The 15602-nt window shown below is 38.3% G+C and overlaps 2 protein-coding genes across 17 annotated transcripts in view; one reads left to right on the top strand and one right to left on the bottom strand.

The window, feature by feature from the left end:
* ARNTL (aryl hydrocarbon receptor nuclear translocator like) overlaps positions 1–4362 on the top strand; it is a 99689-nt gene extending 95327 nt beyond the window's left edge. For all 13 annotated transcript variants that reach the window (XM_032427291.1, XM_032427288.1, XM_032427285.1 and 10 more), the window contains 2 exons: positions 2231–2333; positions 3047–4362. In XM_032427291.1, coding sequence (XP_032283182.1) covers positions 2231–2333; positions 3047–3207 — 264 coding nt within the window. In that variant the 3' untranslated portion in view covers positions 3208–4362. The remainder of the gene's footprint in view (positions 1–2230; positions 2334–3046) is intronic.
* A 101-nt stretch (positions 4363–4463) lies between these two features.
* Positions 4464–15602, bottom strand: part of BTBD10 (BTB domain containing 10) — a 73491-nt gene continuing 62352 nt past the window's right edge. For all 4 annotated transcript variants that reach the window (XM_032427299.1, XM_032427300.1, XM_032427301.1 and 1 more), the window contains 3 exons: positions 11008–11205; positions 8351–8461; positions 4464–5581 (listed from right to left, as the gene is read on the bottom strand). In XM_032427299.1, the coding sequence (XP_032283190.1) occupies positions 5271–5581; positions 8351–8461; positions 11008–11205 (620 nt within the window). In that variant the 3' untranslated portion in view covers positions 4464–5270. The remainder of the gene's footprint in view (positions 5582–8350; positions 8462–11007; positions 11206–15602) is intronic.

Here is a 15602-nt window from a genome sequence, read left to right as displayed (position 1 = left end):
CCCACTACTCTGTTTTGAAAGGTTATCACGCCAATATAGTGCTTAAATATTACTCAGGGAACTTCTATGTACATTTTCTCATCTTAGCCTCACAACTTTATAGGTGGCAAAATCTAAGCTCCCAAATATTAAATGCTGGGCTAATCATTTAACAAGTATAGCCCCAAACTTAAAGTCAGGTCTCTTGACTTTTGATTCTTTCCACACCAATAACTTCAGAGATCTAATACTGTACTCTACGTCACAAAACCCCAAGTATTTTTGAGGCATTAATGGAAAAATTTTTTTCTTTGGGCTTACAAAAATGGATCTGGCAGAAAAAATTTCTGAATACATTCTGACCCTCAGTAACAGGACTTGTAAGAGCAGCTTAAACAAGACGAGAGTTAGAAAGGACAGCAGCATTGTACCAAAGCCAGGAGAGTAAAGGTGGCACCATGCTTCCAGCCCTTCCCAGTCACTTTTAAATTGAGCAGGTCCAAAAATGAGCCATTTAGCTTGACCGTTATTTCATTCAGGGTCAAGCTAAAAAAGTGAGGCTCTGAGTGCACCTCCTAGGTTCCAGGAGTCTGGACATCCAGAGGCACTAAGGCAGGTTCAGTTAAAGCAGCAGCTCCCTGGTGCTGAGGGAGGCAAGATCCTTTCAGGGATCTGCAAGGTCAAAATTATTTTCATAATCTAAAACATTTTTTTTCCTCTCACTGTGTTGATACATGAACTAATAGCGCAAAAAGCAGCGTTGGGTAAAACTGCTGGTGCTTTGGCAAAAATCATGGCAGTGGCAGCACCCAGTACTCGTAGTCCGTGTAGTCTTCACCACCATATACTCACAATAAAAAAAAAAAAATTCAAGCCAGTTTCATTTAAGGATATCCTTAATAAGCAGTAAAAATAGTTTATAAAATCCTTGAGTAAATCTTTTTAACACTGTTACAAAATGGGAAGTATGCGTAAAGCACTTGTGCTGCATACTGAAGTACAATGGTCGGTCGTCTCAGGGAAAAGTACCCGCGTGCTAAGTTATGAGCTAAAGGAACTGCTTTCGTCAAGGGACACCATTTTTACTATTGCAAACTATGGTTGTTCAGACTTGGGTATTTAGCATACATTTAAATGAATGAACTGGTGAGTTCAAGGAAGACAGCTGACAGTATTTGTTGCCCATGATAAAACTTAGCTTTCAAGCAAAAATTAGAGTTTTTGGAAAACTTGTATCTGCTACTTTGAACTCAACAGCTTCCCAAAACTTACTATTACCTCATCATCAGAAATACCTTTTAACAATGGGGATGTTTTGAGTTATAATGAAATGTGTCAACATCAGCAAGTGTTTTCCAAATGACCAGTGCAGCAAGATACTTCAAAATCATGCAAATGTATACCAATGGATTTTTATATAATAGAGTACAAGAATTTCATTGATATGGTTTCCGATTCCACACTGCACCTAATCTTTAAGAAACTTCCACTTGTTGAGTTTTGATGTAGTATCAAAGACTACCAAAGTTATTGGAAAAAGCTATTAAATAGGACCTCCCTTTCCCAACTACATACCTGATTTCCTTCATATACTTCAATCAGACATCTAAATAGACTGAAGAAAATGAGAATCCTGTTAAATCCTATTAAGGCAGACATTTGATTTGCAAAAAAATTTTTTAAAAAGGACATTTCTTTTTGCTATTTTAGAAAAGCTATTTTTCATTAAAATGCTATTCATGTTAACATCTAATAAGTTTATTAGATTTTAAAAATTTATTAGTTTTAACTTCAAATATAGTAAATATTGATAAATACATGTGAGCAAAAGTTCTTGGAGTTCTCAATTCTTAAAGGTTTCCCTACCAAAAAGCTGGATTGGGAAAATAAATTTGTAATGCCACCTACTGGCAAGATCTGAAATCACTGCCTCTCCTGAAATCTAATCAGCTCACCAAGGTAATTTAGTCCTTGGCCTTAATCATGTGAATAAGGTGATCCAAGATAATCGAATGCTCTAGGGATTTCATTCAGCCTTTAAAGTGCCTGTGTGGGTTGAATTATACAGAGAAAATACTTTGGGAAGAGGTTTTTCTTACTGTGACCATTACTAACAGCTTCTTGTCTGAAATCCTCCAATAGGAAACTGAACACTTTCCCCCTACCTTTCCAACATGCTTCATTTTCTTGATGATCTTGAGTACATTACTGGTTGAAACTGTTGATATGAAATCTTCACTTTTGTTTGTAGATTTTAAATGGAGGGACTCCAGACATTCCTTCCAGTGGCCTACTACCGGGGCAGGCTCAGGAAAACCCAGGTTATCCATATTCTGATAGTTCCTCTATTCTTGGTAAGTAGCATTATTACTCCTTTCCACTACAATGAGCTTGCACAACATCTGGCATAAAGTTAGTTTTAAGAACTGAATGAGTAAAACAAGCTAGTTCTAGATAAATTTGATAAAAACTAAGTTTAAAGGTTTAAAATGGGTTTAAATCTTCAAAGTTGAGTTTAATGGTTGAGTTAGGGGGGAGGAGGGAGCCTCCAGGTTTGTCCCTGGAGCTCAAAAGGAGACTCCAGCAGCCTATATACATACAGGCTCGTCCCCCCACCTGTGCCGTCAGCTCTTCATTGGGAGAGCTGATGAAGGTTCAGAGATGAAGCCTGGAAGGATGATCAGTAAGTATTTCAGCGGGTATTAAAAGTGGTAGAGTGTGCTTCTCCCATCCCACCCATCTTTTTTGCTATTTGTCTTTCTGGATTTTTTTTCCCCCCCCTAATCCCTACCTTCCTGTTTCTTTCCTTTCGTATCTCCCTCCTTGTAACTGGTTATGTCAGAATATCAAAATGAGGTCAACTCAAATGCTTTTAATCTTTATTGCATTTTCAGCGCTTTGTTTCTAAAGAAAATATATTATGGCAATGCAGCCCCAAAAGCATTCTCTTCTGCCATTCCCACCTTCCTGTTAAGAACATTGTACTTATTAAAAGTGTGCTTAGGAACTTACTAAAGTTAAACATGCTCTGGTATTATGACCGACCGGTCTTTATCTCCCCCTACAGGTGAGAATCCTCACATAGGCATAGACATGATAGAAAACGACCAAGGCTCAAGCAGTCCCAGTAATGACGAAGCAGCGATGGCTGTCATAATGAGTCTCTTGGAAGCAGATGCTGGGCTGGGTGGTCCTGTTGACTTCAGCGACTTGCCGTGGCCGCTGTAAACACTACATGTTGCTTTGGCAACAGCTACAGTATCAAAGTGCATTACTGGTGGGGTTTTACAGTCTGTGAAGCTTACTGGATAAAGAGAGCAGCTTTTATGTGCTGTCCTCATAAGAGCCGTCTCAGAGCCATTGATACAAGTCAATCTTACTATGTGTAACTTCAGACAAAGTGGAACTAAGCCTGCTCCAGTGTTTCCTCATCATTGATTATTGGGCTAGCTGTGGATAGCTTGCATTAATTGTATATTTTGGATTCTGTTTGTGTTGAATTTTTTAATCATCGTGCACAGAAGCATCATTGGTAGCTTTTATATGCAAATGGTCATTTCAGATGTATGGTGTTTTTACACTACAAAGAAGTCCCCCATGTGGATATTTCTTATACTAACTGTATCATAAAGCCGTTTATTCTTCCTTGTAAGAATCCTTTACTATAAATATGGGTTAAAGTATAATGTATTAGACAGTTAAATATTTTTAATAAATGTTTCCCTTGTTCTATAAATACTGTTCACATTTCAAATAGAAAAAAATCCCTGTGCTGCAGGGCTGGATCAGTTTTCTACCGTGGCTATTTCAGGACAATCCATGCCAGTAACATTTACAGTGCCTTTCTGGCCTTTGATAATCGTTCCAGGACTTAACATAATTTCCCTGTTAGCTTAGCTGTACTGTTAAAATAGTTATCCAAATTATTGCAATTTTATGTGAGTACAGTGATGTTACTGCTTAAACACAAATTTCAAATCCTATGAAATTACAAATTCAAGATTAGTTGTAACAAATGGGCTTCTTTCCTACAACTCCTCTACGCTCACGGTTGTGTGGCTTCACACATTAAGTGACCCTGGACCCAAAGCACCTAAGTACTTCCATCCACTTCCTTCTTGAGTTGGGCCACAGAGTATTTTTTTAAAAAGCATTTGCACTAATAGTTTGCTTAGAAAAGCAGCACAGTATAATGGACAAAACACCAAACCAGTGTCAGAAATTGGTTCCGACACTTAAGGTTATCCTATAACCTAGTAAAGTTATTTCACCCTTCTTCTTAGGTTTGACTAGAAAATGTTCTTTTTTCAGTCAGACACTGCTGTGGATTTCTAGGGAATTTAAGTGCTTCACCACACACAAACCAAATCGGGAGTTCCATGAGCTACTCGGTGGTTTCTACTTATACGGATGCCAGCAAGACAGGAAATCTAATTATGAGACTAAGGATCTGGTCAAGGTGTCTATAAAGGTGATCAGAAACATTAAAACAGTGGAATTTTATTTTGATGAAAAACTCGAGTTTACAATCATTTAGTAAATGAAGAGCAAACACTTCATTTTCCTATCCCATAACTCTTAAGGAAAAAAATTAGTAAATAAATATCTGAACAGATTAAGGGTAAGGCAGACTGGATAATAAACCACCTCTGATGTTCACACTTCCTGCATGTGACTCACTCTAAAAGGGCAAAAACAGCATTGGAGAGAAATAAGATACGGGCATTGGGTCTCCTCCAAATCATTCAAATCAGCCCAATGATAAATACTCCCTTTTTGCCCATCATAGGCAGCAAACTATACACATTTTACTGAAGGAATACTTTGATAGAAGCACTTATTTCAGTTATATTGTGCATCACAACTATAAAAATGGCTTGAACAGTTCCATTTAACCACCATTTATAAAGTGCAACTATATAATATTCTACATTTTATCTGGGGTGTGATGAATATCAATCTAAGCTGAAAATACCCCAGGTGCCAATTTTCACCACTTCTGAAAATATCGAGATGTGTGAAAGAGGACTGTTCCCCCATACAAAGAACCAATTTCACAAACCTACTGGTAAACAAATACATTTATATAACTGGAACCTCAGGATGCTAGAGTTGTACTCATTTAAAAAAACCATTCAGCTACCTTTGGTCTTTAAAAAAGCCTACACTGCAATATCCTAAACATTGGCATGTGCATCTCACGATGAAGAGAGCGGCCTTGCAGTGCAGAATGTGGAGAGTGCAGCGTCACCGTGAAGAGTAGCATGCTATGGTTTCAAGGAACATCAGCATCACAGCATCGGATTCTGTGCATCAGGATCGAGGTCATTGTTGCCAGAAGGGGGATGGATAGGGAGAATATCCAGCTCATCCACTTGTGGAGTCGGGTGCATGACTACCAACTGGTCCTGGGGAATGTCTGCGGCAGCTGCTGCAAGATTGGTGATAGATTTACTCTTTACACACTGAAAGTCTACGTGCCGACTCTTTCCTTCTTCCTTCTCCCAAGACATTCGAATAAAGGGTCTTTGGACGTAGTTGTAAATCACTTCTGGGCGGCCCCCAGGCCTTTTCTTTACTTTTTCTTTGTAGGTAGGATAACCTGGAGAAGAGAAAAGTTTTAAAAACTGAGGATATACACATACACAAGCGTGCACACAGTCCTGCACACTTCTCACCCAAGTTAGCCTAAAGAGGGTTTTTCGGCTGTAGTTCCTGAACAAACAAAACAAAGAAAGGAAACCAATATTCCATCTGCTTGGTCATCAGTTCAACAGCCAGACACAGAAATCCTACTGATGCAATTCACACAAGCTTCCACCATCCTCTCAGCCACTCAATACACCAACCACCAGAAAAATATTCTTGAAGTAAAAACCTGGAGGGGATAGGTCCTAAATACAATGGTATGTAGTCTGGTGCGTCTTGGGCTCTACCTGTGTATCCCCAATATCCCTGAACCCTTCCCTTCACAGGATTATCTGGCCTCGAGGCCTGCAATTTATTGCCACATTAGCCTTCTAATTTCCTTAAACCTAAATCTCATCTTTATATTGCCTTCGGTTTTTTCTTCCCTTTTTTTGTTAAAAGATAAAGAGCTATAGAGTTCTCCAGCTTCACTGGTTCTAGGTATACTTCTGCACCTAGGTCAGCAAAGCCAATATTTTAACACTACTCCCAACAACCAAGCAGTTCATTCAGATTGGCAATTCCAAAGCTGATTAATTATACCTTCCTCTTCTTGGATAATTACTGAAAAGTAACAATTAGTGAAGACAATTCTAGTTTGGGAAAAGTTTCAGTCATTTACCAGTAAGGCAATTTTTCCAAAGATATATACTACTTAGAAACTATTGTAAGTCTCATCCCTCCCTCCTACTAGCAAGAATTGCTAGTTTAGACCAGGGATTGGCAAACATTTTCTGTAAAGGGCCAGACAGTAAATATTCAGGTTCATTTTCAGCTTCTCTTGCAACTACTAAACTATGCCACTGTAAAGTGAAATCAGCCACAGAAATACATAAATGAATATGTCTATGTTCCAATAAAACTTTATAAAAAACAGGCAATGGTGGGGGAGGACAGGCAATGGGCTCATGGGCTACAGACTGTATTAGAATCAGAAAAAACTCTATGTATGTGGCTCCGGGGCAAGCAGGGCTAAAAATGTATTAAAGACCCTCTGTAGAATGTATTCTTTGTTTCACACTTCCAGTCAATACCATCAGAAGGGCAGCACTAGAGTTCAGAAAGGTCTCCAGCTCTATTCCCTTGTCCTTGATTCCTCTTAGACTATTAGTCTTTTTTTTTTGAAGATTTTATTTATTTGACAGACACAGCGAGAGAGGGAACACAAGCAGGAGGAGTGGGAGAGGGAGAAGCAGGCTTCCTGCAGAGCAGGGAGCCCGATGCGGGGCTCGATCCCAGGACGCTGGGATCATGACCTGAACTGAAGGCAGACGCGCCCCGACTACTAGTCTTTAAAATTCCCACCTCATCATAGTCCAATTTGTCCTCCACACAGAATCACCACTCTGATACAAGTGTAATCAATCATATTACATCCTTGCTTAACAACTACCAATGGTTTCCTCATGCTTCAAGGGAAAGTCCAAAGTCCTTCACATAATATATAAGGCTTTTTTACAACCTGGTTCCAACCTTCTTGTCATCAAGCTTCAGCTCAAATATCTCTGCCTGAGAGAGGCCTTCCTCATCCTCCTAATCTGCAGTAGCTTCCAGGCGCCTTCTCTCCAGCTCTGAAATCAAACAGCTAAATACCACTATTTACAAAATGACAGAAGACAACACACACTGGTGAAGCTAATGTGTCAACAATTCCACTATGTTTTTACACCCAAAGTCTCTTCCCCTTCCTGCCAAGATCCTATTTCTGGTCATCCTTTCTCCTATGTCTCAGCAGCCTGTTACTGTGATCTCCAACAGCTCAACTGGTCACTGATCAACACCATTATCTTCATTATCAGCATCACAAACATTTGCTGATAAATCACTATGTGACAGGCCCTGTTTTAAGTGTTTTTCATGTATTAGTTCATTCTGTCATTATAATAACCCTATAAAGTACTTATTAATGCTCCCATTTTAGATGAGGAAACTAAGGCACAGAGAAGTTAAGTGCCCTGGCCAAGGTCATACAATTATTCAGTCATAGGATTTGAACACACGTAATGTGGCTCCAGAACCTTTAATCTTTACACTATGCCACGTTATGCCAAGGGAAACACTTTGTTCTTAGTAAGGACACTTTAAAATAAAAAGTATCTGACGCGGCATCTGGAAAAATCCATTTAAATCACAAAGTAAAAGCAATCTAAAAATGTATGCATTCAAAAAGCTGAAATTAAATTTGAAATCTGTATTTAATTTGAAAATAAGTTAATTTGAAAATAAGTATCTTAAGAACCAGTAAGCTACTAACATGCTTCTACATGCATTTTCAGATAGTAGTTTTTAGTTCTCTTGGGCTTTGAGGAACACCAACGATCACTAATGGGCAAAGAGCCCTGCCAATCTTACGGGAACGTGTACACGTGTGCCCAAACACACTACATGGGTTCAGGCAAAAATGCATCAGGTGATGACCTATGGCAGAAAAGACAAATTCACTTCTCCCTATTGTTAGGGGATCTTATGGAATAAATAATAATTTCTAATGGCTTTCTAACTTTTCAGATAAAGGAAGTTAAGTTTTGTTATTTATAGGTCTACTGCATGAGCATTCATTCAGTCATCACATTTGAGTTTTCACAAAGTATGCATTTCTCAAACTATATTCTAAATGGGATTTGATTTTTAACCTTGCTTTTTTCCAAAAGAAAATTAATAGAAAATAATGAAAATGTCTTACCTTCTATTCCCAATCTAATCTTCTTAAGACCCCTCTCCTTCAAAACTGATTTGGCCACATCTCTGTTTTCAATGTACTTGAAAAATCTATATAATTTTGTGCTATAAATAACTGGAAACAAAAAAACAAAAATATTTTATTAAAATCAAAGTACTTGGGAGATGAACTTAAAATTATCTTGATCATCAAAGGGGCCTGACAACCCTAAAAGCCCAAATGGATGCAGTGATGCAAAAGGATGACTAGCCAACATGACAGGATAATTCAGTACAGTTAATGTATAAGCAAATGTCTACTTAAGTTGAAACAAAAAAGCTTTAATAATCAATCAGGTAACCCAATCCATAGGAAGAATCTCCTTCTGAAAGATATATCATATACAAACTTATTGCAATAGGATCTGCCCCACATTCTTCAAATAAGAACCAAAAGAAGATGGCAATATCACATCATCATCAAGCGGGCAAAGTAAAGGACTTTGCTGTGATGCCTACAAGGCCTTGTCTGGAAGGGGAAAAACTGCATTGTCAGAGAGGACAAAACGGATACATCTTATATTTCATGGATTGAGCAACTATTAATAATTCCCCCAAAAGGCAAAAACCCTCCCCACAAACTGTTTTCAATTCAGGCGAACAGCCCCATTTAATACTGATGTTAAAAATGGCAGATTCGAGCATGTTCTGCCTCGGTTAGTCTGTTTAGAGCAAACTGGCTTTGCAAAGGACATTCCACTGACAACATGTTGAGTCTTCCAAATGTGCTGGGAACTTCAAGGACTTAGACTGATGGACCTTCCTCGCCTTCTCTCTTTCAGGTGGAGTTATCTCCCTTAAAAGGTGAACTGCAAAGGTTTTTTCAAAAAAAGAAAAACACACTCACAAACCAAACATGCTGGTTTAAGAGCCAATAAAAGGAAAATACGTATACAGATGCTACTCATGGGGTAAATTTGTGATTTACATTCTTAAGATTACTGATATTTTAAGATAAAGATTTGCTGACATCTCAGAATGGATGGTGTCATAATGTCACAGTTAGGAAAATCAGGCTGAAGAGGCTGTGTCTCCTCAAATGAATCTTCTTTAGGTTGAAACATGTTGGCACGAAATGAAATATTTTTAGACAAATTAAGTAAAAATGTTTCTAGTCCTTTTTAAGCTTCAAAGCTTAAGATGAAAAACAAGAAAACAAACCAAAAACACAGACATGGAAAGTGCAACAACTGACAAGGACAAGCCAGGTTTACCATAATTCCTCTATCACTAGAATGTCATTTCTATGTTCCATAGCTGGGACCACTGTCCCGGAGTCAAACTTCTTGAAAACTAAAATGCAATTTATTTTGGTTTGTTCATTCCTCTTTCTTAGTGGAAAATAATTTAGTATATTTCTTTTAATTTTGGTTAGCCTTTCATTTTTCCTGTGTTTTGTTCAACTTTTTATTCCACATATTATTACAGAAAACTATTGTCAGCAAAGAAGCTAGGAATGAAGAAATACAACAAAAATGTCTGCTACTGCAAGTTCAGAGAAGAATCACAACACTCATTAAGTATATCATGCAAAGGAAACATCTCGATGTAAATTCTGAAAAGTGCTACCATAACTTATGTTAAAATAATCTTTTGAAAATCTTTAGAAGTCAAAAAGAAAATCCCTCGGAGTCTGCTTTGTTTTGATTTTAGACAAGGATAAGTAAAATGAAAAAATGAGATATTGAGCATTCTGGGAACTTCCTATATTTCTGTATTTTTTACTTAAACCATATTCTTTACCAAGTCAACACAGACCGGAGTACAGAACAAGATGCTGGCCTATTTTTACCTAGTTCCTCAAATCATTCTTTTAACTCTATCTTCTCAAATCTATAAAACAGCTCAAAAATACTATACTGGGTTCATCAAGAAAAATAATATAAATTTTCTGACAACCAAAAATTCAAAAGCTCTAATCAGAAAAGGTTTGCAAGTATAGTAAGGAAAAAGTCACTGTTGCTCAAGATAAGCTGTTTTGGTCAGAAATACCTAACTATAGTTCCACAAAGCTTTCAAGAATACCTAACTATAGTTCCACAAAGCATTCTGAAGGGTCTCTATATCCTCCAGGAACACATAGGATACTAAAAAGGAAACATGTTAGAACTTAAAGTCACCCTAGAAATCAATGTGTTGAAGCTTCTCATTGTATATACAAATAACAATTCATCTAAAAAACCAGCTGATTGTTTATAATCTATTTACTCCAGAATCTACTTCCTAGACGACTTCTTTCTAAATGCAAAGAAAAAAATCCATCAAGATCCAGATACTCAACAAAGAGCACACCGTTTCTGTGCATGACAGGGATGGGCAAACTTTTTCTGTAAAGGGCCAGAGAGTAAATATTTCGGGCTTTGCGAGCCATGCGGTCTCTGTTGCAACTACTCAACTCTGCCATTGTAGCGCAAAAGCAGCCATAGACAATACATAAAAGTTTATTTCTAAAAACAGGCAAGAGGCTGGATTTTGACCCACAGGCCAGAGTTTGCTGACTCTTGGCGTAGGTCAGAGTTCAATGTACTTTCTTTATAAAAACTGTCCTATGATCAGTATTCTAAAAGATAAAGACAGAATCTGTGATGATTCAAGAGAGAGAAAACATGTCACAGTACTTACTTTGTGAATACTCTTCTCCCATCTGTGGTGGATACTCTTCATCCCAATCAACCACATCATCATCTGTAAGGACTACTATGTGGCATTCTCTTTCCCCACTCTGGGCACTAGCTACCATGAGAGGCAGGATCATTTCTTCCAGGTAAAATTCAAACTGTCTACGAGCACCATCATTTGATAACTCATGCATTAGGGCACCTGAAATGAAACCCACAAAAATATCTTGATTTTTTTTTGATGACTGATGAGTAAAAGAGCAGAAGCAACACACACACAAAACATTAGATTATTTCAGCATCTACTGTGCAACCCTAGAGACAAAATACAGTGGTTATTCTTTAGTCAATAAAACTTTCCCTAGGAAGAGATTTTACAAACTGTAGAATCTTACAGCAAGAAGGGCCAATTAAAAGCATCTAACACAAGCTCCTTCATTTTATACTTCAGGAAGTGATCTACCTAATGTTATAAAACGAATCTGCGAAATCAGAATTTAATTCCCCACCCTCACCCTAGCCCAGGGTAGTTTACTATATCATGTTGTCTTCCATCAACATATGCAATTATATTTTAAAAGTATATCTTAAGGATGTTTTCAGATTGTCCATATGAACTAAAATAGCTCCCATAATTCCATATCCCATGTTTTCTTTTTCAGAAAATTATTCACAAACAACATTAATATTTCAGCATAGGAAAAGAAGTGAACTGGCTTTGGGATAAGGAAGGCAAAGGCCAAGCAAAATACAGCATAGTACAGGACTTATATAGCAGACCTGACCCTAGAAGTCAGAGGGGTATAAGATAATTTTGCTTTACCCTCAAGTATAGACATAACGAGTAACTTCAATTTCCCAAATACACGACCACAAAATCACCTGCATTGACCTAATTTTTTTTTTCCTATGACAATGGCAGTGTCTTATCTCCTATTTAAGGCACTACTAGTTCAGGAACTACTGGGAAGGTTAGAACGGGAACTAGAATTCAATCTAATCAATAGTCTCCCAAGGGAGAGCATTTTCCCCCTAAAACAGGCCGCTAATTACATATTATTAATAATATATAGTGATATAATAAGTGATTAAGTAATCCATGTCATTTTTAGCCATGCCTCTCTCTAGGCTGGCTACTTTCCATTATGACTTCTTTTTCATTCCCTTGATTGCCAAACTCCTAGATATATCTAACACATTCTTTTTCCTTTAACTTTTGAACCAATTCCACACTCAGTACTACTCAAAACTGCTCTCAATATATATTGTCTCCAAATGACCTTTAGATTGTTACAAATAATGATCACCTTTTGATCCTGTTCTTATCTGACTTCAGGGTTGAATCTCTTACAGGGACCACCACCCTCTTCCCAAAACACACTCTTCCCTAAGAATCTCTGATGCCATTATCCCTGGTTTTCTTTCTCCTCTGGATGTTCTTCTTTGATCATCTTTGCCAATCCTTTCTCCTCTAGCTGTTCATTAAATACTGATGTTTCTCAAAACAATTTTCTTTTCCTCTCTTACCCTTATGCTGGTAATTCCCAAATTTATTCCACTAATTCTTGTCTTCTATATTCTAGATATATTATATTCAACTACCTTCTGGAAATCTCCACTGGGATGCTACTTCACAGGCACCTCAAACTCAATATATTCAGAAGTGAATTTAATCCTCTCTGCCTCTCCCTGCAGTGTTTTCCAAACCAGTAAATGCCATCATCATCCATCCATTTCTCAGAATCATCTCAGAAGAGTGCAGGCACATAGTAGAAACTTAAATACTTGTGGAATTAATATATGAATCCTTGATTCCTCTTTCATCTCTTAATTCAACCATTCCCCAAGCCCTATCAAGTCCACCTCTTAAATGCACCTTGAATTGTGTCATTTCCTTTTCTGGAAGACGCTAACCAAAGATAACTGCAGAATCTCTTATGCCACATGCTTTTCTGCAATGGGACATCTCCTCCCTGGAGGTGGAGTCTAATTCCCCTCCCCTTTAACCTAGGCTGGTCATACTGACTTGCTTGTAACCAGGGGAGCATGGCAGAGGTGACAGTGCATGACTGCAGTCTAGCTTTGGTCCTGGGTAACGCTCACTCTCCAAGTGCTTCCCTGCTGAACCCAGTCTCCAGACTTGGAGAAGCCCAAGATGCATGCAGAGGCCACATGCAGTCCTAGCTGAACCCAGCCTTTGAGTCGTCCCAGTGCAAGCAGCAGACTTGTGAGTGAAGAAGCCTGCAGTCTGCGTCACCTCAGCCCTTCAATTATCCATAAGATGAGACCTCAGACATCGTGAAGCAGACACAAACCACCTCTGCTGTACCTTGTCTGAATTCTTGACACACAGAATAAAAATTATACTTTATGCTAAATTGGAATGGTTTGTTACATAGCAATACTTAACCAGAACACACTCCATCCCCAATGCCCCCACTAAATAGTGAACTAGAAACACATAGCTGATACTTAAGAATTAGAGATAAAGTATTAGGGGATAGGGCTTGGGGAATAAAACCTAATTACATTCCCCCAACATTTACTTTTGCCCCTGTGTAATTCATCTTCCCCACAGCACCCAAATTATGCATCTCCTCTAGTTTAAATCTTTCATGGCTTATACTATCCTTAAAATAAAAGTCCCAAATCCTCAACTTGGTACACACACACACACACACACACATATATATACATATACATATATATATATATATATATCCTGCACATAAATTTAGTCTGGCCCGTATTTCTCTCCTGAACTTTAAACATGTATACCCAGTGCCTCACTAACCATTTCCACTTGAATGTCTAATAAGTATTTCAAATTTAACATGTCCCAAATCAAGCTTCTAAATTTCTGCTCCCCACGAAGTCTCCCGCATCTCACTTAATGGCAACTCCACATTTCCAGTTAATTAAAGTCCTCTCTCTCTTCCCCATCTCATAACTCAATCACCAAGCAAATCCTGACAACTCTGCCATCCAATATATCCAGAATTTGACACCTTCCACTGCTTCCACCCTGATTTAAGCCACCACTATCTCTTACTTGAATTATGGCAATAGCTTCCTAAATATCCCTTTACTTTTACCTTAATTCCCCTCGCAATCCATTTCCAACACAACAGCCAAGAGTAATTCTTTTAAACCACAGTCAGATCAGGACTACAGCACTGCACAACTCTATACTGAATTCTGTGTAAACAGTGCTCCCATGAAATGGTACAACCTTGGAGATCATATCACTCCTCTGCTCAAAACACTCCAATGGCTTCCCACATCACTCAGAGTAAAAACCGGAAGATTAGGGTCCTACATGACCTAGGTCCCCTCCTACCCTCCATCTCCTACTGCGGACACTCTTAACTTACTTCACTCCAAGTCTTTGCTACTCTCAAACGTGCCAGGCAAGCTGCCTCAACCCTTGCACTCACTGTTACCCTCTGCTTGAAATTAAGCTTTCCTCTCCAGTTAAGGTTTCTCTGGCTGCTCTATGCCCCTTCCTTACTTTCCCCCCTCCTCAGCACTGATCACTAATATACCACATGTTATTTGTTCACCTGGTTTGTCTGTCTTCCCCAAAAGAGTGTAAGTTCCATCAGAACAGGAAGTTTTGCTACATCCCCGAACTTAGAACAGACTGGTAGAGAATGAACAGTCATCAGATATTTATTCAGTTAACAAATTTTGTTTTCTCCCTACTTCTCTGGCCTTACTTCTTACCACTCACACTCCATCCCTCCACTCTAGCCATACTTCCCCCTTCTTTCAGTGCCTTCAGCATGTCCTATTCCTTCCAACCTGACGGCCTCTGCAAATACCTTTTCTGCTGCCTGGTACAGTCAGCATCTTATCCACTTGCCATTCCTTTAGGTCTCAGCTTTAATGTCACTTGATAATGACTTTGCACAGCCCCTTTACCATACATTTCTCATAGCATCTCATTTCTTCACCACATTTTTCACGCTTTTCATTACTTGTCGAATGCCTCTCTTCTCTACTAGACTGTAAACTCCACAAAGGCAGGGACAAGGTCTGTCTTGTTCATCACTCTATTTTACTGTATTCATGGAACTCACAAAAAGCCTGAGTGCAGGGGGGATTACAAGTTAAATAGTAAACTAGAAACACATAGCTGATACTTAAGAATTAGAGATAAAGTATTAGAAATCCACAGTGTATAGGGAGTGTTTGAAGACATAATGATGAATAAATGTAGATTAGAATAAATGTATAGATTCTGAGCGAGAAGGGAGTTTAAGACAGAACACTTGGGAATGAGCACATTCAAGAGATCAAGGATCAAGTGAGAGAAGGATAAACAGAAGGCCTAAAAGAAGGATGTCAAGGAGCCAAAGGAAGAAAGAGTCAAGAAGAAAGGAGTGACTTAACAGTGACATCTAAAGAAAATGCCTTCAAAGACAGGGATGCCAGAATTACCACTAAATTTTTAAACATTGTTCAAAATATTCCAGCCAATTCACTAAGACAAAAATATATATATAAAGTGTTATTTACAACAGAGCCAATTATCTACCAAGAATATATGAGAACCAACTGAAAAACTATTAGAAATAAAGAGAGTTCTGTTAGGTA

Source organism: Phoca vitulina, unplaced genomic scaffold (assembly GCF_004348235.1).
Source record: "Phoca vitulina isolate PV1807 unplaced genomic scaffold, GSC_HSeal_1.0 scaffold36, whole genome shotgun sequence".
Taxonomy (NCBI): domain Eukaryota; kingdom Metazoa; phylum Chordata; class Mammalia; order Carnivora; family Phocidae; genus Phoca; species Phoca vitulina.
Note: the sequence above shows the minus strand (reverse complement) of the source record. Positions and strands in the feature narration are given on the sequence as shown.